Source organism: Cydia strobilella, chromosome 25 (assembly GCF_947568885.1).
Source record: "Cydia strobilella chromosome 25, ilCydStro3.1, whole genome shotgun sequence".
In the NCBI taxonomy this organism is placed as follows: Eukaryota; Metazoa; Arthropoda; class Insecta; order Lepidoptera; family Tortricidae; genus Cydia; species Cydia strobilella.
This window is the reverse complement of record NC_086065.1, coordinates 6,521,797-6,545,942: the sequence shown is the minus strand read 5'-3', so window position 1 is coordinate 6,545,942 and position 24,146 is coordinate 6,521,797. Positions and strand designations below refer to the sequence as shown.

General features: G+C 57.7%; 1 protein-coding gene across 5 annotated transcripts in view; it reads left to right on the top strand.

Moving 5' to 3' along the window:
• Window positions 1-24,146, top strand: part of LOC134752826 (KAT8 regulatory NSL complex subunit 2) — a 37,582-nt gene that overhangs the window by 5,054 nt on the left and 8,382 nt on the right. For all 5 annotated transcript variants that reach the window (XM_063688582.1, XM_063688583.1, XM_063688581.1 and 2 more), the window contains 4 exons: window positions 13,496-13,593; window positions 14,042-14,201; window positions 15,702-15,865; window positions 16,455-16,600. In XM_063688582.1, coding sequence (XP_063544652.1) covers window positions 13,496-13,593; window positions 14,042-14,201; window positions 15,702-15,865; window positions 16,455-16,600 — 568 coding nt within the window. The remainder of the gene's footprint in view (window positions 1-13,495; window positions 13,594-14,041; window positions 14,202-15,701; window positions 15,866-16,454; window positions 16,601-24,146) is intronic.

The following is a 24,146-nucleotide window of genomic DNA, read 5'->3' as shown; positions in this document are numbered from 1 at the left end:
TATCAGCAGGCTGTGCTACCAGCACGCGCGCGCGCAGCTCGGCGCCGCCCCCGCCCGTCTCCACCACGGAGACCCTGCTGCACCAGCTCACACACTACGTCAGGTAAACACTTTATATATCAGCAGGCTGTGCTACCAGCACGCGCGCGCGCAGCTCGGCGCCGCCCCCGCCCGTCTCCACCACGGAGACCCTGCTGCACCAGCTCACACACTACGTCAGGTAAACACTTTATATATCAGCAGGCTGTGCTACCAGCACGCGCGCGCGCAGCTCGGCGCCGCCCCCGCCCGTCTCCACCACGGAGACCCTGCTGCACCAGCTCACACACTACGTCAGGTAAACACTTTATATATCAGCAGGCTGTGCTACCAGCACGCGCGCGCGCAGCTCGGCGCCGCCCCCGCCCGTCTCCACCACGGAGACCCTGCTGCACCAGCTCACACACTACGTCAGGTAAACACTTTATATATCAGCAGGCTGTGCTACCAGCACGCGCGCGCGCAGCTCGGCGCCGCCCCCGCCCGTCTCCACCACGGAGACCCTGCTGCACCAGCTCACACACTACGTCAGGTAAACACTTTATATATCAGCAGGCTGTGCTACCAGCACGCGCGCGCGCAGCTCGGCGCCGCCCCCGCCCGTCTCCACCACGGAGACCCTGCTGCACCAGCTCACACACTACGTCAGGTAAACACTTTATATATCAGCAGGCTGTGCTACCAGCACGCGCGCGCGCAGCTCGGCGCCGCCCCCGCCCGTCTCCACCACGGAGACCCTGCTGCACCAGCTCACACACTACGTCAGGTAAACACTTTATATATCAGCAGGCTGTGCTACCAGCACGCGCGCGCGCAGCTCGGCGCCGCCCCCGCCCGTCTCCACCACGGAGACCCTGCTGCACCAGCTCACACACTACGTCAGGTAAACACTTTATATATCAGCAGGCTGTGCTACCAGCACGCGCGCGCGCAGCTCGGCGCCGCCCCCGCCCGTCTCCACCACGGAGACCCTGCTGCACCAGCTCACACACTACGTCAGGTAAACACTTTATATATCAGCAGGCTGTGCTACCAGCACGCGCGCGCGCAGCTCGGCGCCGCCCCCGCCCGTCTCCACCACGGAGACCCTGCTGCACCAGCTCACACACTACGTCAGGTAAACACTTTATATATCAGCAGGCTGTGCTACCAGCACGCGCGCGCGCAGCTCGGCGCCGCCCCCGCCCGTCTCCACCACGGAGACCCTGCTGCACCAGCTCACACACTACGTCAGGTAAACACTTTATATATCAGCAGGCTGTGCTACCAGCACGCGCGCGCGCAGCTCGGCGCCGCCCCCGCCCGTCTCCACCACGGAGACCCTGCTGCACCAGCTCACACACTACGTCAGGTAAACACTTTATATATCAGCAGGCTGTGCTACCAGCACGCGCGCGCGCAGCTCGGCGCCGCCCCCGCCCGTCTCCACCACGGAGACCCTGCTGCACCAGCTCACACACTACGTCAGGTAAACACTTTATATATCAGCAGGCTGTGCTACCAGCACGCGCGCGCGCAGCTCGGCGCCGCCCCCGCCCGTCTCCACCACGGAGACCCTGCTGCACCAGCTCACACACTACGTCAGGTAAACACTTTATATATCAGCAGGCTGTGCTACCAGCACGCGCGCGCGCAGCTCGGCGCCGCCCCCGCCCGTCTCCACCACGGAGACCCTGCTGCACCAGCTCACACACTACGTCAGGTAAACACTTTATATATCAGCAGGCTGTGCTACCAGCACGCGCGCGCGCAGCTCGGCGCCGCCCCCGCCCGTCTCCACCACGGAGACCCTGCTGCACCAGCTCACACACTACGTCAGGTAAACACTTTATATATCAGCAGGCTGTGCTACCAGCACGCGCGCGCGCAGCTCGGCGCCGCCCCCGCCCGTCTCCACCACGGAGACCCTGCTGCACCAGCTCACACACTACGTCAGGTAAACACTTTATATATCAGCAGGCTGTGCTACCAGCACGCGCGCGCGCAGCTCGGCGCCGCCCCCGCCCGTCTCCACCACGGAGACCCTGCTGCACCAGCTCACACACTACGTCAGGTAAACACTTTATATATCAGCAGGCTGTGCTACCAGCACGCGCGCGCGCAGCTCGGCGCCGCCCCCGCCCGTCTCCACCACGGAGACCCTGCTGCACCAGCTCACACACTACGTCAGGTAAACACTTTATATATCAGCAGGCTGTGCTACCAGCACGCGCGCGCGCAGCTCGGCGCCGCCCCCGCCCGTCTCCACCACGGAGACCCTGCTGCACCAGCTCACACACTACGTCAGGTAAACACTTTATATATCAGCAGGCTGTGCTACCAGCACGCGCGCGCGCAGCTCGGCGCCGCCCCCGCCCGTCTCCACCACGGAGACCCTGCTGCACCAGCTCACACACTACGTCAGGTAAACACTTTATATATCAGCAGGCTGTGCTACCAGCACGCGCGCGCGCAGCTCGGCGCCGCCCCCGCCCGTCTCCACCACGGAGACCCTGCTGCACCAGCTCACACACTACGTCAGGTAAACACTTTATATATCAGCAGGCTGTGCTACCAGCACGCGCGCGCGCAGCTCGGCGCCGCCCCCGCCCGTCTCCACCACGGAGACCCTGCTGCACCAGCTCACACACTACGTCAGGTAAACACTTTATATATCAGCAGGCTGTGCTACCAGCACGCGCGCGCGCAGCTCGGCGCCGCCCCCGCCCGTCTCCACCACGGAGACCCTGCTGCACCAGCTCACACACTACGTCAGGTAAACACTTTATATATCAGCAGGCTGTGCTACCAGCACGCGCGCGCGCAGCTCGGCGCCGCCCCCGCCCGTCTCCACCACGGAGACCCTGCTGCACCAGCTCACACACTACGTCAGGTAAACACTTTATATATCAGCAGGCTGTGCTACCAGCACGCGCGCGCGCAGCTCGGCGCCGCCCCCGCCCGTCTCCACCACGGAGACCCTGCTGCACCAGCTCACACACTACGTCAGGTAAACACTTTATATATCAGCAGGCTGTGCTACCAGCACGCGCGCGCGCAGCTCGGCGCCGCCCCCGCCCGTCTCCACCACGGAGACCCTGCTGCACCAGCTCACACACTACGTCAGGTAAACACTTTATATATCAGCAGGCTGTGCTACCAGCACGCGCGCGCGCAGCTCGGCGCCGCCCCCGCCCGTCTCCACCACGGAGACCCTGCTGCACCAGCTCACACACTACGTCAGGTAAACACTTTATATATCAGCAGGCTGTGCTACCAGCACGCGCGCGCGCAGCTCGGCGCCGCCCCCGCCCGTCTCCACCACGGAGACCCTGCTGCACCAGCTCACACACTACGTCAGGTAAACACTTTATATATCAGCAGGCTGTGCTACCAGCACGCGCGCGCGCAGCTCGGCGCCGCCCCCGCCCGTCTCCACCACGGAGACCCTGCTGCACCAGCTCACACACTACGTCAGGTAAACACTTTATATATCAGCAGGCTGTGCTACCAGCACGCGCGCGCGCAGCTCGGCGCCGCCCCCGCCCGTCTCCACCACGGAGACCCTGCTGCACCAGCTCACACACTACGTCAGGTAAACACTTTATATATCAGCAGGCTGTGCTACCAGCACGCGCGCGCGCAGCTCGGCGCCGCCCCCGCCCGTCTCCACCACGGAGACCCTGCTGCACCAGCTCACACACTACGTCAGGTAAACACTTTATATATCAGCAGGCTGTGCTACCAGCACGCGCGCGCGCAGCTCGGCGCCGCCCCCGCCCGTCTCCACCACGGAGACCCTGCTGCACCAGCTCACACACTACGTCAGGTAAACACTTTATATATCAGCAGGCTGTGCTACCAGCACGCGCGCGCGCAGCTCGGCGCCGCCCCCGCCCGTCTCCACCACGGAGACCCTGCTGCACCAGCTCACACACTACGTCAGGTAAACACTTTATATATCAGCAGGCTGTGCTACCAGCACGCGCGCGCGCAGCTCGGCGCCGCCCCCGCCCGTCTCCACCACGGAGACCCTGCTGCACCAGCTCACACACTACGTCAGGTAAACACTTTATATATCAGCAGGCTGTGCTACCAGCACGCGCGCGCGCAGCTCGGCGCCGCCCCCGCCCGTCTCCACCACGGAGACCCTGCTGCACCAGCTCACACACTACGTCAGGTAAACACTTTATATATCAGCAGGCTGTGCTACCAGCACGCGCGCGCGCAGCTCGGCGCCGCCCCCGCCCGTCTCCACCACGGAGACCCTGCTGCACCAGCTCACACACTACGTCAGGTAAACACTTTATATATCAGCAGGCTGTGCTACCAGCACGCGCGCGCGCAGCTCGGCGCCGCCCCCGCCCGTCTCCACCACGGAGACCCTGCTGCACCAGCTCACACACTACGTCAGGTAAACACTTTATATATCAGCAGGCTGTGCTACCAGCACGCGCGCGCGCAGCTCGGCGCCGCCCCCGCCCGTCTCCACCACGGAGACCCTGCTGCACCAGCTCACACACTACGTCAGGTAAACACTTTATATATCAGCAGGCTGTGCTACCAGCACGCGCGCGCGCAGCTCGGCGCCGCCCCCGCCCGTCTCCACCACGGAGACCCTGCTGCACCAGCTCACACACTACGTCAGGTAAACACTTTATATATCAGCAGGCTGTGCTACCAGCACGCGCGCGCGCAGCTCGGCGCCGCCCCCGCCCGTCTCCACCACGGAGACCCTGCTGCACCAGCTCACACACTACGTCAGGTAAACACTTTATATATCAGCAGGCTGTGCTACCAGCACGCGCGCGCGCAGCTCGGCGCCGCCCCCGCCCGTCTCCACCACGGAGACCCTGCTGCACCAGCTCACACACTACGTCAGGTAAACACTTTATATATCAGCAGGCTGTGCTACCAGCACGCGCGCGCGCAGCTCGGCGCCGCCCCCGCCCGTCTCCACCACGGAGACCCTGCTGCACCAGCTCACACACTACGTCAGGTAAACACTTTATATATCAGCAGGCTGTGCTACCAGCACGCGCGCGCGCAGCTCGGCGCCGCCCCCGCCCGTCTCCACCACGGAGACCCTGCTGCACCAGCTCACACACTACGTCAGGTAAACACTTTATATATCAGCAGGCTGTGCTACCAGCACGCGCGCGCGCAGCTCGGCGCCGCCCCCGCCCGTCTCCACCACGGAGACCCTGCTGCACCAGCTCACACACTACGTCAGGTAAACACTTTATATATCAGCAGGCTGTGCTACCAGCACGCGCGCGCGCAGCTCGGCGCCGCCCCCGCCCGTCTCCACCACGGAGACCCTGCTGCACCAGCTCACACACTACGTCAGGTAAACACTTTATATATCAGCAGGCTGTGCTACCAGCACGCGCGCGCGCAGCTCGGCGCCGCCCCCGCCCGTCTCCACCACGGAGACCCTGCTGCACCAGCTCACACACTACGTCAGGTAAACACTTTATATATCAGCAGGCTGTGCTACCAGCACGCGCGCGCGCAGCTCGGCGCCGCCCCCGCCCGTCTCCACCACGGAGACCCTGCTGCACCAGCTCACACACTACGTCAGGTAAACACTTTATATATCAGCAGGCTGTGCTACCAGCACGCGCGCGCGCAGCTCGGCGCCGCCCCCGCCCGTCTCCACCACGGAGACCCTGCTGCACCAGCTCACACACTACGTCAGGTAAACACTTTATATATCAGCAGGCTGTGCTACCAGCACGCGCGCGCGCAGCTCGGCGCCGCCCCCGCCCGTCTCCACCACGGAGACCCTGCTGCACCAGCTCACACACTACGTCAGGTAAACACTTTATATATCAGCAGGCTGTGCTACCAGCACGCGCGCGCGCAGCTCGGCGCCGCCCCCGCCCGTCTCCACCACGGAGACCCTGCTGCACCAGCTCACACACTACGTCAGGTAAACACTTTATATATCAGCAGGCTGTGCTACCAGCACGCGCGCGCGCAGCTCGGCGCCGCCCCCGCCCGTCTCCACCACGGAGACCCTGCTGCACCAGCTCACACACTACGTCAGGTAAACACTTTATATATCAGCAGGCTGTGCTACCAGCACGCGCGCGCGCAGCTCGGCGCCGCCCCCGCCCGTCTCCACCACGGAGACCCTGCTGCACCAGCTCACACACTACGTCAGGTAAACACTTTATATATCAGCAGGCTGTGCTACCAGCACGCGCGCGCGCAGCTCGGCGCCGCCCCCGCCCGTCTCCACCACGGAGACCCTGCTGCACCAGCTCACACACTACGTCAGGTAAACACTTTATATATCAGCAGGCTGTGCTACCAGCACGCGCGCGCGCAGCTCGGCGCCGCCCCCGCCCGTCTCCACCACGGAGACCCTGCTGCACCAGCTCACACACTACGTCAGGTAAACACTTTATATATCAGCAGGCTGTGCTACCAGCACGCGCGCGCGCAGCTCGGCGCCGCCCCCGCCCGTCTCCACCACGGAGACCCTGCTGCACCAGCTCACACACTACGTCAGGTAAACACTTTATATATCAGCAGGCTGTGCTACCAGCACGCGCGCGCGCAGCTCGGCGCCGCCCCCGCCCGTCTCCACCACGGAGACCCTGCTGCACCAGCTCACACACTACGTCAGGTAAACACTTTATATATCAGCAGGCTGTGCTACCAGCACGCGCGCGCGCAGCTCGGCGCCGCCCCCGCCCGTCTCCACCACGGAGACCCTGCTGCACCAGCTCACACACTACGTCAGGTAAACACTTTATATATCAGCAGGCTGTGCTACCAGCACGCGCGCGCGCAGCTCGGCGCCGCCCCCGCCCGTCTCCACCACGGAGACCCTGCTGCACCAGCTCACACACTACGTCAGGTAAACACTTTATATATCAGCAGGCTGTGCTACCAGCACGCGCGCGCGCAGCTCGGCGCCGCCCCCGCCCGTCTCCACCACGGAGACCCTGCTGCACCAGCTCACACACTACGTCAGGTAAACACTTTATATATCAGCAGGCTGTGCTACCAGCACGCGCGCGCGCAGCTCGGCGCCGCCCCCGCCCGTCTCCACCACGGAGACCCTGCTGCACCAGCTCACACACTACGTCAGGTAAACACTTTATATATCAGCAGGCTGTGCTACCAGCACGCGCGCGCGCAGCTCGGCGCCGCCCCCGCCCGTCTCCACCACGGAGACCCTGCTGCACCAGCTCACACACTACGTCAGGTAAACACTTTATATATCAGCAGGCTGTGCTACCAGCACGCGCGCGCGCAGCTCGGCGCCGCCCCCGCCCGTCTCCACCACGGAGACCCTGCTGCACCAGCTCACACACTACGTCAGGTAAACACTTTATATATCAGCAGGCTGTGCTACCAGCACGCGCGCGCGCAGCTCGGCGCCGCCCCCGCCCGTCTCCACCACGGAGACCCTGCTGCACCAGCTCACACACTACGTCAGGTAAACACTTTATATATCAGCAGGCTGTGCTACCAGCACGCGCGCGCGCAGCTCGGCGCCGCCCCCGCCCGTCTCCACCACGGAGACCCTGCTGCACCAGCTCACACACTACGTCAGGTAAACACTTTATATATCAGCAGGCTGTGCTACCAGCACGCGCGCGCGCAGCTCGGCGCCGCCCCCGCCCGTCTCCACCACGGAGACCCTGCTGCACCAGCTCACACACTACGTCAGGTAAACACTTTATATATCAGCAGGCTGTGCTACCAGCACGCGCGCGCGCAGCTCGGCGCCGCCCCCGCCCGTCTCCACCACGGAGACCCTGCTGCACCAGCTCACACACTACGTCAGGTAAACACTTTATATATCAGCAGGCTGTGCTACCAGCACGCGCGCGCGCAGCTCGGCGCCGCCCCCGCCCGTCTCCACCACGGAGACCCTGCTGCACCAGCTCACACACTACGTCAGGTAAACACTTTATATATCAGCAGGCTGTGCTACCAGCACGCGCGCGCGCAGCTCGGCGCCGCCCCCGCCCGTCTCCACCACGGAGACCCTGCTGCACCAGCTCACACACTACGTCAGGTAAACACTTTATATATCAGCAGGCTGTGCTACCAGCACGCGCGCGCGCAGCTCGGCGCCGCCCCCGCCCGTCTCCACCACGGAGACCCTGCTGCACCAGCTCACACACTACGTCAGGTAAACACTTTATATATCAGCAGGCTGTGCTACCAGCACGCGCGCGCGCAGCTCGGCGCCGCCCCCGCCCGTCTCCACCACGGAGACCCTGCTGCACCAGCTCACACACTACGTCAGGTAAACACTTTATATATCAGCAGGCTGTGCTACCAGCACGCGCGCGCGCAGCTCGGCGCCGCCCCCGCCCGTCTCCACCACGGAGACCCTGCTGCACCAGCTCACACACTACGTCAGGTAAACACTTTATATATCAGCAGGCTGTGCTACCAGCACGCGCGCGCGCAGCTCGGCGCCGCCCCCGCCCGTCTCCACCACGGAGACCCTGCTGCACCAGCTCACACACTACGTCAGGTAAACACTTTATATATCAGCAGGCTGTGCTACCAGCACGCGCGCGCGCAGCTCGGCGCCGCCCCCGCCCGTCTCCACCACGGAGACCCTGCTGCACCAGCTCACACACTACGTCAGGTAAACACTTTATATATCAGCAGGCTGTGCTACCAGCACGCGCGCGCGCAGCTCGGCGCCGCCCCCGCCCGTCTCCACCACGGAGACCCTGCTGCACCAGCTCACACACTACGTCAGGTAAACACTTTATATATCAGCAGGCTGTGCTACCAGCACGCGCGCGCGCAGCTCGGCGCCGCCCCCGCCCGTCTCCACCACGGAGACCCTGCTGCACCAGCTCACACACTACGTCAGGTAAACACTTTATATATCAGCAGGCTGTGCTACCAGCACGCGCGCGCGCAGCTCGGCGCCGCCCCCGCCCGTCTCCACCACGGAGACCCTGCTGCACCAGCTCACACACTACGTCAGGTAAACACTTTATATATCAGCAGGCTGTGCTACCAGCACGCGCGCGCGCAGCTCGGCGCCGCCCCCGCCCGTCTCCACCACGGAGACCCTGCTGCACCAGCTCACACACTACGTCAGGTAAACACTTTATATATCAGCAGGCTGTGCTACCAGCACGCGCGCGCGCAGCTCGGCGCCGCCCCCGCCCGTCTCCACCACGGAGACCCTGCTGCACCAGCTCACACACTACGTCAGGTAAACACTTTATATATCAGCAGGCTGTGCTACCAGCACGCGCGCGCGCAGCTCGGCGCCGCCCCCGCCCGTCTCCACCACGGAGACCCTGCTGCACCAGCTCACACACTACGTCAGGTAAACACTTTATATATCAGCAGGCTGTGCTACCAGCACGCGCGCGCGCAGCTCGGCGCCGCCCCCGCCCGTCTCCACCACGGAGACCCTGCTGCACCAGCTCACACACTACGTCAGGTAAACACTTTATATATCAGCAGGCTGTGCTACCAGCACGCGCGCGCGCAGCTCGGCGCCGCCCCCGCCCGTCTCCACCACGGAGACCCTGCTGCACCAGCTCACACACTACGTCAGGTAAACACTTTATATATCAGCAGGCTGTGCTACCAGCACGCGCGCGCGCAGCTCGGCGCCGCCCCCGCCCGTCTCCACCACGGAGACCCTGCTGCACCAGCTCACACACTACGTCAGGTAAACACTTTATATATCAGCAGGCTGTGCTACCAGCACGCGCGCGCGCAGCTCGGCGCCGCCCCCGCCCGTCTCCACCACGGAGACCCTGCTGCACCAGCTCACACACTACGTCAGGTAAACACTTTATATATCAGCAGGCTGTGCTACCAGCACGCGCGCGCGCAGCTCGGCGCCGCCCCCGCCCGTCTCCACCACGGAGACCCTGCTGCACCAGCTCACACACTACGTCAGGTAAACACTTTATATATCAGCAGGCTGTGCTACCAGCACGCGCGCGCGCAGCTCGGCGCCGCCCCCGCCCGTCTCCACCACGGAGACCCTGCTGCACCAGCTCACACACTACGTCAGGTAAACACTTTATATATCAGCAGGCTGTGCTACCAGCACGCGCGCGCGCAGCTCGGCGCCGCCCCCGCCCGTCTCCACCACGGAGACCCTGCTGCACCAGCTCACACACTACGTCAGGTAAACACTTTATATATCAGCAGGCTGTGCTACCAGCACGCGCGCGCGCAGCTCGGCGCCGCCCCCGCCCGTCTCCACCACGGAGACCCTGCTGCACCAGCTCACACACTACGTCAGGTAAACACTTTATATATCAGCAGGCTGTGCTACCAGCACGCGCGCGCGCAGCTCGGCGCCGCCCCCGCCCGTCTCCACCACGGAGACCCTGCTGCACCAGCTCACACACTACGTCAGGTAAACACTTTATATATCAGCAGGCTGTGCTACCAGCACGCGCGCGCGCAGCTCGGCGCCGCCCCCGCCCGTCTCCACCACGGAGACCCTGCTGCACCAGCTCACACACTACGTCAGGTAAACACTTTATATATCAGCAGGCTGTGCTACCAGCACGCGCGCGCGCAGCTCGGCGCCGCCCCCGCCCGTCTCCACCACGGAGACCCTGCTGCACCAGCTCACACACTACGTCAGGTAAACACTTTATATATCAGCAGGCTGTGCTACCAGCACGCGCGCGCGCAGCTCGGCGCCGCCCCCGCCCGTCTCCACCACGGAGACCCTGCTGCACCAGCTCACACACTACGTCAGGTAAACACTTTATATATCAGCAGGCTGTGCTACCAGCACGCGCGCGCGCAGCTCGGCGCCGCCCCCGCCCGTCTCCACCACGGAGACCCTGCTGCACCAGCTCACACACTACGTCAGGTAAACACTTTATATATCAGCAGGCTGTGCTACCAGCACGCGCGCGCGCAGCTCGGCGCCGCCCCGCCCGTCTCCACCACGGAGACCCTGCTGCACCAGCTCACACACTACGTCAGGTAAACACTTTATATATCAGCAGGCTGTGCTACCAGCACGCGCGCGCGCAGCTCGGCGCCGCCCCCGCCCGTCTCCACCACGGAGACCCTGCTGCACCAGCTCACACACTACGTCAGGTAAACACTTTATATATCAGCAGGCTGTGCTACCAGCACGCGCGCGCGCAGCTCGGCGCCGCCCCCGCCCGTCTCCACCACGGAGACCCTGCTGCACCAGCTCACACACTACGTCAGGTAAACACTTTATATATCAGCAGGCTGTGCTACCAGCACGCGCGCGCGCAGCTCGGCGCCGCCCCCGCCCGTCTCCACCACGGAGACCCTGCTGCACCAGCTCACACACTACGTCAGGTAAACACTTTATATATCAGCAGGCTGTGCTACCAGCACGCGCGCGCGCAGCTCGGCGCCGCCCCCGCCCGTCTCCACCACGGAGACCCTGCTGCACCAGCTCACACACTACGTCAGGTAAACACTTTATATATCAGCAGGCTGTGCTACCAGCACGCGCGCGCGCAGCTCGGCGCCGCCCCCGCCCGTCTCCACCACGGAGACCCTGCTGCACCAGCTCACACACTACGTCAGGTAAACACTTTATATATCAGCAGGCTGTGCTACCAGCACGCGCGCGCGCAGCTCGGCGCCGCCCCGCCCGTCTCCACCACGGAGACCCTGCTGCACCAGCTCACACACTACGTCAGGTAAACACTTTATATATCAGCAGGCTGTGCTACCAGCACGCGCGCGCGCAGCTCGGCGCCGCCCCCGCCCGTCTCCACCACGGAGACCCTGCTGCACCAGCTCACACACTACGTCAGGTAAACACTTTATATATCAGCAGGCTGTGCTACCAGCACGCGCGCGCGCAGCTCGGCGCCGCCCCCGCCCGTCTCCACCACGGAGACCCTGCTGCACCAGCTCACACACTACGTCAGGTAAACACTTTATATATCAGCAGGCTGTGCTACCAGCACGCGCGCGCGCAGCTCGGCGCCGCCCCCGCCCGTCTCCACCACGGAGACCCTGCTGCACCAGCTCACACACTACGTCAGGTAAACACTTTATATATCAGCAGGCTGTGCTACCAGCACGCGCGCGCGCAGCTCGGCGCCGCCCCCGCCCGTCTCCACCACGGAGACCCTGCTGCACCAGCTCACACACTACGTCAGGTAAACACTTTATATATCAGCAGGCTGTGCTACCAGCACGCGCGCGCGCAGCTCGGCGCCGCCCCCGCCCGTCTCCACCACGGAGACCCTGCTGCACCAGCTCACACACTACGTCAGGTAAACACTTTATATATCAGCAGGCTGTGCTACCAGCACGCGCGCGCGCAGCTCGGCGCCGCCCCCGCCCGTCTCCACCACGGAGACCCTGCTGCACCAGCTCACACACTACGTCAGGTAAACACTTTATATATCAGCAGGCTGTGCTACCAGCACGCGCGCGCGCAGCTCGGCGCCGCCCCCGCCCGTCTCCACCACGGAGACCCTGCTGCACCAGCTCACACACTACGTCAGGTAAACACTTTATATATCAGCAGGCTGTGCTACCAGCACGCGCGCGCGCAGCTCGGCGCCGCCCCCGCCCGTCTCCACCACGGAGACCCTGCTGCACCAGCTCACACACTACGTCAGGTAAACACTTTATATATCAGCAGGCTGTGCTACCAGCACGCGCGCGCGCAGCTCGGCGCCGCCCCCGCCCGTCTCCACCACGGAGACCCTGCTGCACCAGCTCACACACTACGTCAGGTAAACACTTTATATATCAGCAGGCTGTGCTACCAGCACGCGCGCGCGCAGCTCGGCGCCGCCCCCGCCCGTCTCCACCACGGAGACCCTGCTGCACCAGCTCACACACTACGTCAGGTAAACACTTTCTTCTAATCGTCGACTATAGGTAATGGTTGAATAGGGATGTTAACTATTTTTTTTTACTGTTCTTATTTTATAGATACACACGTAATTATTGCAAAAAAAAAGTTTAATTCATTAATTTTTAATAAAAAATCGACGTTAATTAATTTACTGTTTAAATTTCGCGCAAAAACGCTCCAAGCTGTCATACGATCTGCCGGGCTAGCACATGATTGGCGCGAGAGTATCTCGCCGCGACATAGACTACCTGTCCCTCTTTAATTCATACAGTTAGTAAAAGACGGGTAGTCTATCTCGCGGCGAGATACTGTCGCGCCAATCATGTGCTTGGCCTACTAGATGACGTAACGATGTGATAAACAAACGACTGTCGGTGCCAGAGGTGGCCAGAGGACCACCACGTTTGACAACTTGTCTGTGCGTGTTTCTCACGCCGTGACGTCACGCGCTCCGATTTGCGTTTGCAGTCACGTGATGCTGGGCATATTACGCATATTTACACTTACAAAATATGATTTTCAGCATTCTAATATTCCCTGCTATGGTATAAGCATAACATTTTATAAATTCGCGATTCATGTCAACATCCCTAATGTACATTGCATTATAATTTTTATTATATTATATTTCAGGAACGAGCGAGCTAGAACAACATCATGCGCATCAGCCGTGTCTGTGGTGAGTGAGCCCGAGGTGGACACCACCGCACCGGAGGCTGCGGATCCTTTCAGTGAGTTGCCTCTAAATAAATCAATAAATATTATAGGGACATTACACAAATTGACTAAGTTCCACGGTAAGCTCAAGAAGGCTTGTGTTGTGGGTACTCAGACAACGATATACGCGGTGGCTAAAAAATAAATGCATTCCCGTTGCCAGGGAGGTTTTGGGATTTTACTGAGCAACTTTTACTATGGGACCAACTACGAAATCGCTAAAATAAATTTGGGTGTTTCATACATTTTGGCTGGTCCATTTTCTATGGGAGGGTAAATATTTTTTTCGATCTGCAAACGGCCGTCAATCTGCTGTACCGGGCGGGGCGGGGCGGTACTGGCCGTTCTGTATGATAATACTATTACTTATACGGTGCTCATGTTATCCCTGGTGGTAGATTGATCTATGGGTGACTGATGCCTATTAATAATTAATCTAAAATATATAAATTCTTGTTTCAGAACAAATCGACGCAACAGCAGTAAACGCATCATACTCCACCTCCATAATGGAGTGTTGTAGCGCGAGTGACAGCGACGCCGACAGCCTCACCGCCGGACCTGAGTACGAAGACGCCTTGTCGGACTATGAGGATAGCACTGTAGAGGACGGACCTCTATGGTAAGTGTCATAACCAAAGTATTCTTGTTTACAAATCGACGCAACATCAGTATATTCAGTATACGCATCCTACTCCACCTCCCATAATGGAGTGTTGTAGCGCGAGTGACAGTGACGCCGACAGCCTCACCGCCGGACCTGAGTGTGAAGACGCCTTGTCAGACTATGAGAATAGCACTGTAGAAGACGAGCATCTATGGTATGTTTCACAGTGGCCAATCAAGGTTTCTAAACCTAAAGAAACATTCGTAATCCCATGCCAATACTGTTATATTTTATATGGTCTTAACAGCCGGAGTTCTGTACGAAAATGCCTTGTCTATCTATATCTCGAAAATGCCTTATCTATCCATATCTCGAAAATGCCTTGTCTATCCATATCTCAAAAATGTCTTGTCTATCCATATCTCGAAAATGCCTTGTCTATCCATATCTCGAAAATGCCTTGTCTATCCATATCTCGCAAATCATGCCTTGTCTATCCATATCTCGAAAATGCCTTGTCTATCCATATCTCGAAAATGCCTAGTGGGTAGTGAGGTAGTGACCCTGCCTGTGAAGCCGATGGTCGTGGGTTCAAATTCCGGTACGGGCATTTCTTTGTGTGATGAACACAGATATTTGTTCCTGAGTCATGGATGTTTTCTATGTATTTATATATTATATATATCGTTGTCTGCATGAGTACCCGCAACACAAGCCTTCTTGAGTTTACCGTGAGACTTAGTCAGTCTGTGTAAGAATGAAAAATGAAAATGAAAAATCGTTAATTGGTCACAATCATTGTGTTGCAAATTGAGAAAGGGTTGGAACCTCCTAGTAAGTATATCAATACTTGTGACAGGAGACCCCGCTCTTCCAGCAGCAAGTTAAGGTTACAACCAATACAACAATAGTTAATTATGTAGGTACAGAAAGTAACAAATTGAATTATAATTAAACTAAACTAAAGTTATAGTTAAGATAACAGTTCAATGCAATGCAATAATCTGAGAGTAGGTACAGAGAAAATAAGTATTTAAGTATATATTAGTATGAAGGTTTTAATAAGAATGTCCTATAATATTTATTTATTTATTTTTCACCTCAGCAGCTCGAACAAGCCTACTTTCGTCACTCCCTGGAGTGCGACTCCTCACTCCAGGGAGTGAAACAATGTAGCTTTTTAATTTAGTGAAGGCCATGAACGTACGGTACGGTATGGTACGGTCCGGTCCGGTCCGGTCCGGTCCGGTCCGGACTTATACTTTTTTTTCTGTTTATTCTGTGTAATTCGAAATACATTTTAACCTTTAATATGTTCTCACTACTGAGGTGAAAAATTATGTGTGCAACACGAGAGCAAAGTTATTTTACATCTCGTGTTTTTGAGTCCCTAGCTACGCTCAAGATTCTACCTTAGAATCTTTCGCTTTCTCGGGACTCAAAATAAACACTCGCAAGAAAAACCAACTTTCCTCTCTTGTTGCACAAATAACTATAGTTGTTTATTTGTTTCAGGCGAGCGGGCGTGTACACAGCCGAAGAGGCAGTATCCGAAGCTAAAAACGCGCTAGTGTCGCTACAGAGCGCCTACATCCGCCAGATGTCGCACTTACGGTGTTTATTACAAACCGCGAGGCTTAAATACTTGCGGGAGCTGAAGGTTGAGAAGGAATTATATTGTAAGTGTTAACTAATTTTCATTACTAAGTAGCAGTACTGATAGGGGGTCATCCATTAATTACATCACACGTTTAGGGGGGGGGGGGGGGGGGGAGGGGGTCACGAAAATGTGACATATTGTGACAAGGGGGAGGGGGAGTCACAAACTTTGTGACGTCACTTTAACTTATTTAAATTATTTTATTCGCTGTACAGTTAAATAACAAGTTTTTGGAACGATAATCGTTTTTAATCATTTAATTCTCTTTCCTAATCTGTTTCTAATATTTCTTTTGTCAAAAATATTTTGATAAAATATTAATAATACTTAATTCGATTTGCCGATTTCATTGAAAAAATGTGGCGTCACACCAGGGGGGAGGGGTTTGCCAAATGTGACCAAGTGTGACAAGAAGGGGGGAGGGGTCAAAAGGCCTAGAAATTCGTGTGACGTAATTAATGCATGAACCATAGTTCCGCTACTTGACGCTAGATGCCGACTACGAAAATAATAGTCGTTTTCGTAACAAAACTGATGTATGGAGTGAGCTCTCTATGTCTACTTAATTCTCTTACCTTTTACTTATCTCATTATTTGTTACCTTCCAGGCAGCATCAACGCGCAGGCCCGCAGCGGGCCTCTCACGGTACGGGAGCGTCGGCAACTACGCAAACTGAAGTGCTACGCCGGCTACCACAAGAAACATGGACACGACGCTGTGCTAGCTAGGAAACTGCAGAGGAAGCGGGCCAAGGTTCCTCACCTCACCTCTCACCTCCTCTCCTCCTCACCGCCTCCACCTCTCTAAAACTTGATTCATCATACTGATGTAACCTAACCTAAGATGACAATTTGTCCAAATTAATGAAGCCTAACCGGCGAAGTACCACCACCTCAGGGATGTTGCGAATATTCGCATCCGCGGAACTTCCGCACTGTTTTCAACATCCGCATCCGCGGATGCATCCCGCATGATAATGCAGATGCGGAGCTACATAAACTAATTACAGATCTAGATATACCTTATCCTATTGTAAGTACAAAGTTACAGACCAATCTGGCTAGTCGTTTTAAAATGAGAGCGGAACTACGTTTGTATGGAGAACCGAGCTTGCCGGAGACCTTAAAGAATATGTCTTCGTAAACTGAAAGAATCTTGTTTTATAGGTAACAACTGCATAAACGCGCGTGGACAAGTTTGAATAATATACAGCTTTTGTTCGCGTGCGTGTTGCCGTCACATTCTTTTGGACTTTGCTGCTGAATAGTCTAAATTTGTATCAGTGCTTATTCTCTTGACAATATATATCTTCACATGGACTTCTCATAGTTTCTTTTTACGCCCGGATCTAACAGTTTATGGGCCCAGCACGCCTCCACTGCTCCAATAAAATAATCTGTATTCCAGGTAAACTTTTCAGCTCACCGTCCCGTCCCCTCGCACGCGCGCTGCACGTTCGCGGTGTAATAAAGTAACCTGTATTCCAGGTAAACTTGTCAGCTCACCGTCCCGTCCCCTCGCACGCGCGCTGCACGTTCGCGGTGTAATAAAGTAACCTGTATTCCAGGTAAACTTGTCAGCTCACCGTCCCGTCCCCTCGCACGCGCGCTGCACGTTCGCGGTGTAATAAAGTAACCTGTATTCCAGGTAAACTTGTCAGCTCACCGTCCCGTCCCCTCGCACGCGCGCTGCACGTTCGCGGTGTAATAAAGTAACCTGTATTCCAGGTAAACTTGTCAGCTCACCGTCCCGTCCCCTCGCACGCGCGCTGCACGTTCGCGGTGTAATAAAGTAACCTGTATTCCAGGTAAACTTGTCAGCTCACCGTCCCGTCCCCTCGCACGCGCGCTGCACGTTCGCGGTGTAATAAAGTAACCTGTATTCCAGGTAAACTTGTCAGCTCACCGTCCCGTCCCCTCGCACGCGCGCTGCACGTTCGCGGTGTAATAAAGTAACCTGTATTCCAGGTAAACTTGTCAGCTCACCGTCCCGTCCCCTCGCACGCGCGCTGCACGTTCGCGGTGTAATAAAGTAACCTGTATTCCAGGTAAACTTGTCAGCTCACCGTCCCGTCCCCTCGCACGCGCGCTGCACGTTCGCGGTGTAATAAAGTAACCTGTATTCCAGGTAAACTTGTCAGCTCACCGTCCCGTCCCCTCGCACGCGCGCTGCACGTTCGCGGTGTAATAAAGTAACCTGTATTCCAGGTAAACTTGTCAGCTCACCGTCCCGTCCCCTCGCACGCGCGCTGCACGTTCGCGGTGTAATAAAGTAACCTGTATTCCAGGTAAACTTGTCAGCTCACCGTCCCGTCCCCTCGCACGCGCGCTGCACGTTCGCGGTGTAATAAAGTAACCTGTATTCCAGGTAAACTTGTCAGCTCACCGTCCCGTCCCCTCGCACGCGCGCTGCACGTTCGCGGTGTAATAAAGTAACCTGTATTCCAGGTAAACTTGTCAGCTCACCGTCCCGTCCCCTCGCACGCGCGCTGCACGTTCGCGGTGTAATAAAGTAACCTGTATTCCAGGTAAACTTGTCAGCTCACCGTCCCGTCCCCTCGCACGCGCGCTGCACGTTCGCGGTGTAATAAAGTAACCTGTATTCCAGGTAAACTTGTCAGCTCACCGTCCCGTCCCCTCGCACGCGCGCTGCACGTTCGCGGTGTAATAAAGTAACCTGTATTCCAGGTAAACTTGTCAGCTCACCGTCCCGTCCCCTCGCACGCGCGCTGCACGTTCGCGGTGTAATAAAGTAACCTGTATTCCAGGTAAACTTGTCAGCTCACCGTCCCGTCCCCTCGCACGCGCGCTGCACGTTCGCGGTGTAATAAAGTAACCTGTATTCCAGGTAAACTTGTCAGCTCACCGTCCCGTCCCCTCGCACGCGCGCTGCACGTTCGCGGTGTAATAAAGTAACCTGTATTCCAGGTAAACTTGTCAGCTCACCGTCCCGTCCCCTCGCACGCGCGCTGCACGTTCGCGGTGTAATAAAGTAACCTGTATTCCAGGTAAACTTGTCAGCTCACCGTCCCGTCCCCTCGCACGCGCGCTGCACGTTCGCGGTGTAATAAAGTAACCTGTATTCCAGGTAAACTTGTCAGCTCACCGTCCCGTCCCCTCGCACGCGCGCTGCACGTTCGCGGTGTAATAAAGTAACCTGTATTCCAGGTAAACTTGTCAGCTCACCGTCCCGTCCCCTCGCACGCGCGCTGCACGTTCGCGGTGTAATAAAGTAACCTGTATTCCAGGTAAACTTGTCAGCTCACCGTCCCGTCCCCTCGCACGCGCGCTGCACGTTCGCGGTGTAATAAAGTAACCTGTATTCCAGGTAAACTTGTCAGCTCACCGTCCCGTCCCCTCGCACGCGCGCTGCACGTTCGCGGTGTAATAAAGTAACCTGTATTCCAGGTAAACTTGTCAGCTCACCGTCCCGTCCCCTCGCACGCGCGCTGCACGTTCGCGGTGTAATAAAGTAACCTGTATTCCAGGTAAACTTGTCAGCTCACCGTCCCGTCCCCTCGCATGCGCGCTGCACGTTCGCGGTGTAATCAAGTAACCTGTATTCCAGGTAAACTTGTCAGCTCACCGTCCCGTCCCCTCGCACGCGCGCTGCACGTTCGCGGTGTAATAAAGTAACCTGTATTCCAGGTAAACTTGTCAGCTCACCGTCCCGTCCCCTCGCACGCGCGCTGCACGTTCGCGGTGTAATAAAGTAACCTGTATTCCAGGTAAACTTGTCAGCTCACCGTCCCGTCCCCTCGCACGCGCGCTGCACGTTCGCGGTGTAATAAAGTAACCTGTATTCCAGGTAAACTTGTCAGCTCACCGTCCCGTCCCCTCGCACGCGCGCTGCACGTTCGCGGTGTAATAAAGTAACCTGTATTCCAGGTAAACTTGTCAGCTCACCGTCCCGTCCCCTCGCACGCGCGCTGCACGTTCGCGGTGTAATAAAGTAACCTGTATTCCAGGTAAACTTGTCAGCTCACCGTCCCGTCCCCTCGCACGCGCGCTGCACGTTCGCGGTGTAATAAAGTAACCTGTATTCCAGGTAAACTTGTCAGCTCACCGTCCCGTCCCCTCGCACGCGCGCTGCACGTTCGCGGTGTAATAAAGTAACCTGTATTCCAGGTAAACTTGTCAGCTCACCGTCCCGTCCCCTCGCACGCGCGCTGCACGTTCGCGGTGTAATAAAGTAACCTGTATTCCAGGTAAACTTGTCAGCTCACCGTCCCGTCCCCTCGCACGCGCGCTGCACGTTCGCGGTGTAATAAAGTAACCTGTATTCCAGGTAAACTTGTCAGCTCACCGTCCCGTCCCCTCGCACGCGCGCTGCACGTTCGCGGTGTAATAAAGTAACCTGTATTCCAGGTAAACTTGTCAGCTCACCGTCCCGTCCCCTCGCACGCGCGCTGCACGTTCGCGGTGTAATAAAGTAACCTGTATTCCAGGTAAACTTGTCAGCTCACCGTCCCGTCCCCTCGCACGCGCGCTGCACGTTCGCGGTGTAATAAAGTAACCTGTATTCCAGGTAAACTTGTCAGCTCACCGTCCCGTCCCCTCGCACGCGCGCTGCACGTTCGCGGTGTAATAAAGTAACCTGTATTCCAGGTAAACTTGTCAGCTCACCGTCCCGTCCCCTCGCACGCGCGCTGCACGTTCGCGGTGTAATAAAGTAACCTGTATTCCAGGTAAACTTGTCAGCTCACCGTCCCGTCCCCTCGCACGCGCGTTGCACGTTCGCGGTGTAATAAAGTAACCTGTATTCCAGGTAAACTTGTCAGCTCACCGTCCCGTCCCCTCGCACGCGCGCTGCACGTTCGCGGTGTAATAAAGTAACCTGTATTCCAGGTAAACTTGTCAGCTCACCGTCCCGTCCCCTCGCACGCGCGCTGCACGTTCGCGGTGTAATAAAGTAACCTGTATTCCAGGTAAACTTGTCAGCTCACCGTCCCGTCCCCTCGCACGCGCGCTGCACGTTCGCGGTGTAATAAAGTAACCTGTATTCCAGGTAAACTTGTCAGCTCACCGTCCCGTCCCCTCGCACGCGCGCTGCACGTTCGCGGTGTAATAAAGTAACCTGTATTCCAGGTAAACTTGTCAGCTCACCGTCCCGTCCCCTCGCACGCGCGCTGCACGTTCGCGGTGTAATAAAGTAACCTGTATTCCAGGTAAACTTGTCAGCTCACCGTCCCGTCCCCTCGCATGCGCGCTGCACGTTCGCGGTGTAATCAAGTAACCTGTATTCCAGGTAAACTTGTCAGCTCACCGTCCCGTCCCCTCGCACGCGCGCTGCACGTTCGCGGTGTAATAAAGTAACCTGTATTCCAGGTAAACTTGTCAGCTCACCGTCCCGTCCCCTCGCATGCGCGCTGCACGTTCGCGGTGTAATAAAGTAACCTGTATTCCAGGTAAACTTGTCAGCTCACCGTCCCGTCCCCTCGCACGCGCGCTGCACGTTCGCGGTGTAATAAAGTAACTTGTATTCCAGGTAAACTTGTCAGCTCACCGTCCCGTCCCCTCGCATGCGCGCTGCACGTTCGCGGTGTAATAAAGTAACCTGTATTCCAGGTAAACTTGTCAGCTCACCGTCCCGTCCCCTCGCATGCGCGCTGCACGTTCGCGGTGTAATAAAGTAACCTGTATTCCAGGTAAACTTGTCAGCTCACCGTCCCGTCCCCTCGCACGCGCGCTGCACGTTCGCGGTGTAATAAAGTAACCTGTATTCCAGGTAAACTTGTCAGCTCACCGTCCCGTCCCCTCGCATGCGCGCTGCACGTTCGCGGTGTAATAAAGTAACCTGTATTCCAGGTAAACTTGTCAGCTCACCGTCCCGTCCCCTCGCACGCGCGCTGCACGTTCGCGGTGTAATAAAGTAACTTGTATTCCAGGTAAACTTGTCAGCTCACCGTCCCGTCCCCTCGCATGCGCGCTGCACGTTCGCGGTGTAATAAAGTAACCTGTATTCCAGGTAAACTTGTCAGCTCACCGTCCCGTCCCCTCGCATGCGCGCTGCACGTTCGCGGTGTAATAAAGTAACCTGTATTTCAGGTAAACTTGTCAGCTCACCGTCCCGTCCCCTCGCACGCGCGCTGCACGTTCGCGGTGTAATAAAGTAACCTGTATTCCAGGTAAACTTGTCAGCTCACCGTCCCGTCCCCTCGCACGCGCGCTGCACGTTCGCGGTGTAATAAAGTAACTTGTATTCCAGGTAAACTTGTCAGCTCACCGTCCCGTCCCCTCGCACGCGCGCTGCACGTTCGCGGTGTAATAAAGTAACCTGTATTCCAGGTAAACTTGTCAGCTCACCGTCCCGTCCCCTCGCACGCGCGCTGCACGTTCGCGGTGTAATAAAGTAACCTGTATTCCAGGTAAACTTGTCAGCTCACCGTCCCGTCCCCTCGCACGCGCGCTGCACGTTCGCGGTGTAATAAAGTAACCTGTATTCCAGGTAAACTTGTCAGCTCACCGTCCCGTCCCCTCGCACGCGCGCTGCACGTTCGCGGTGTAATAAAGTAACCTGTATTCCAGGTAAACTTGTCAGCTCACCGTCCCGTCCCCTCGCACGCGCGCTGCACGTTCGCGGTGTAATAAAGTAACCTGTATTCCAGGTAAACTTGTCAGCTCACCGTCCCGTCCCCTCGCACGCGCGCTGCACGTTCGCGGTGTAATAAAGTAACCTGTATTCCAGGTAAACTTGTCAGCTCACCGTCCCGTCCCCTCGCACGCGCGCTGCACGTTCGCGGTGTAATAAAGTAACCTGTATTCCAGGTAAACTTGTCAGCTCACCGTCCCGTCCCCTCGCACGCGCGCTGCACGTTCGCGGTGTAATAAAGTAACCTGTATTCCAGGTAAACTTGTCAGCTCACCGTCCCGTCCCCTCGCACGCGCGCTGCACGTTCGCGGTGTAATAAAGTAACCTGTATTCCAGGTAAACTTGTCAGCTCACCGTCCCGTCCCCTCGCACGCGCGCTGCACGTTCGCGGTGTAATAAAGTAACCTGTATTCCAGGTAAACTTGTCAGCTCACCGTCCCGTCCCCTCGCACGCGCGCTGCACGTTCGCGGTGTAATAAAGTAACCTGTATTCCAGGTAAACTTGTCAGCTCACCGTCCCGTCCCCTCGCACGCGCGCTGCACGTTCGCGGTGTAATAAAGTAACCTGTATTCCAGGTAAACTTGTCAGCTCACCGTCCCGTCCCCTCGCACGCGCGCTGCACGTTCGCGGTGTAATAAAGTAACCTGTATTCCAGGTAAACTTGTCAGCTCACCGTCCCGTCCCCTCGCATGCGCGCTGCACGTTCGCGGTGTAATCAAGTAACCTGTATTCCAGGTAAACTTGTCAGCTCACCGTCCCGTCCCCTCGCACGCGCGCTGCACGTTCGCGGTGTAATAAAGTAACCTGTATTCCAGGTAAACTTGTCAGCTCACCGTCCCGTCCCCTCGCATGCGCGCTGCACGTTCGCGGTGTAATAAAGTAACCTGTATTCCAGGTAAACTTGTCAGCTCACCGTCCCGTCCCCTCGCACGCGCGCTGCACGTTCGCGGTGTAATAAAGTAACTTGTATTCCAGGTAAACTTGTCAGCTCACCGTCCCGTCCCCTCGCATGCGCGCTGCACGTTCGCGGTGTAATAAAGTAACCTGTATTCCAGGTAAACTTGTCAGCTCACCGTCCCGTCCCCTCGCATGCGCGCTGCACGTTCGCGGTGTAATAAAGTAACCTGTATTCCAGGTAAACTTGTCAGCTCACCGTCCCGTCCCCTCGCACGCGCGCTGCACGTTCGCGGTGTAATAAAGTAACCTGTATTCCAGGTAAACTTGTCAGCTCACCGTCCCGTCCCCTCGCATGCGCGCTGCACGTTCGCGGTGTAATAAAGTAACCTGTATTCCAGGTAAACTTGTCAGCTCACCGTCCCGTCCCCTCGCACGCGCGCTGCACGTTCGCGGTGTAATAAAGTAACTTGTATTCCAGGTAAACTTGTCAGCTCACCGTCCCGTCCCCTCGCATGCGCGCTGCACGTTCGCGGTGTAATAAAGTAACCTGTATTCCAGGTAAACTTGTCAGCTCACCGTCCCGTCCCCTCGCATGCGCGCTGCACGTTCGCGGTGTAATAAAGTAACCTGTATTTCAGGTAAACTTGTCAGCTCACCGTCCCGTCCCCTCGCACGCGCGCTGCACGTTCGCGGTGTAATAAAGTAACCTGTATTCCAGGTAAACTTGTCAGCTCACCGTCCCGTCCCCTCGCACGCGCGCTGCACGTTCGCGGTGTAATAAAGTAACTTGTATTCCAGGTAAACTTGTCA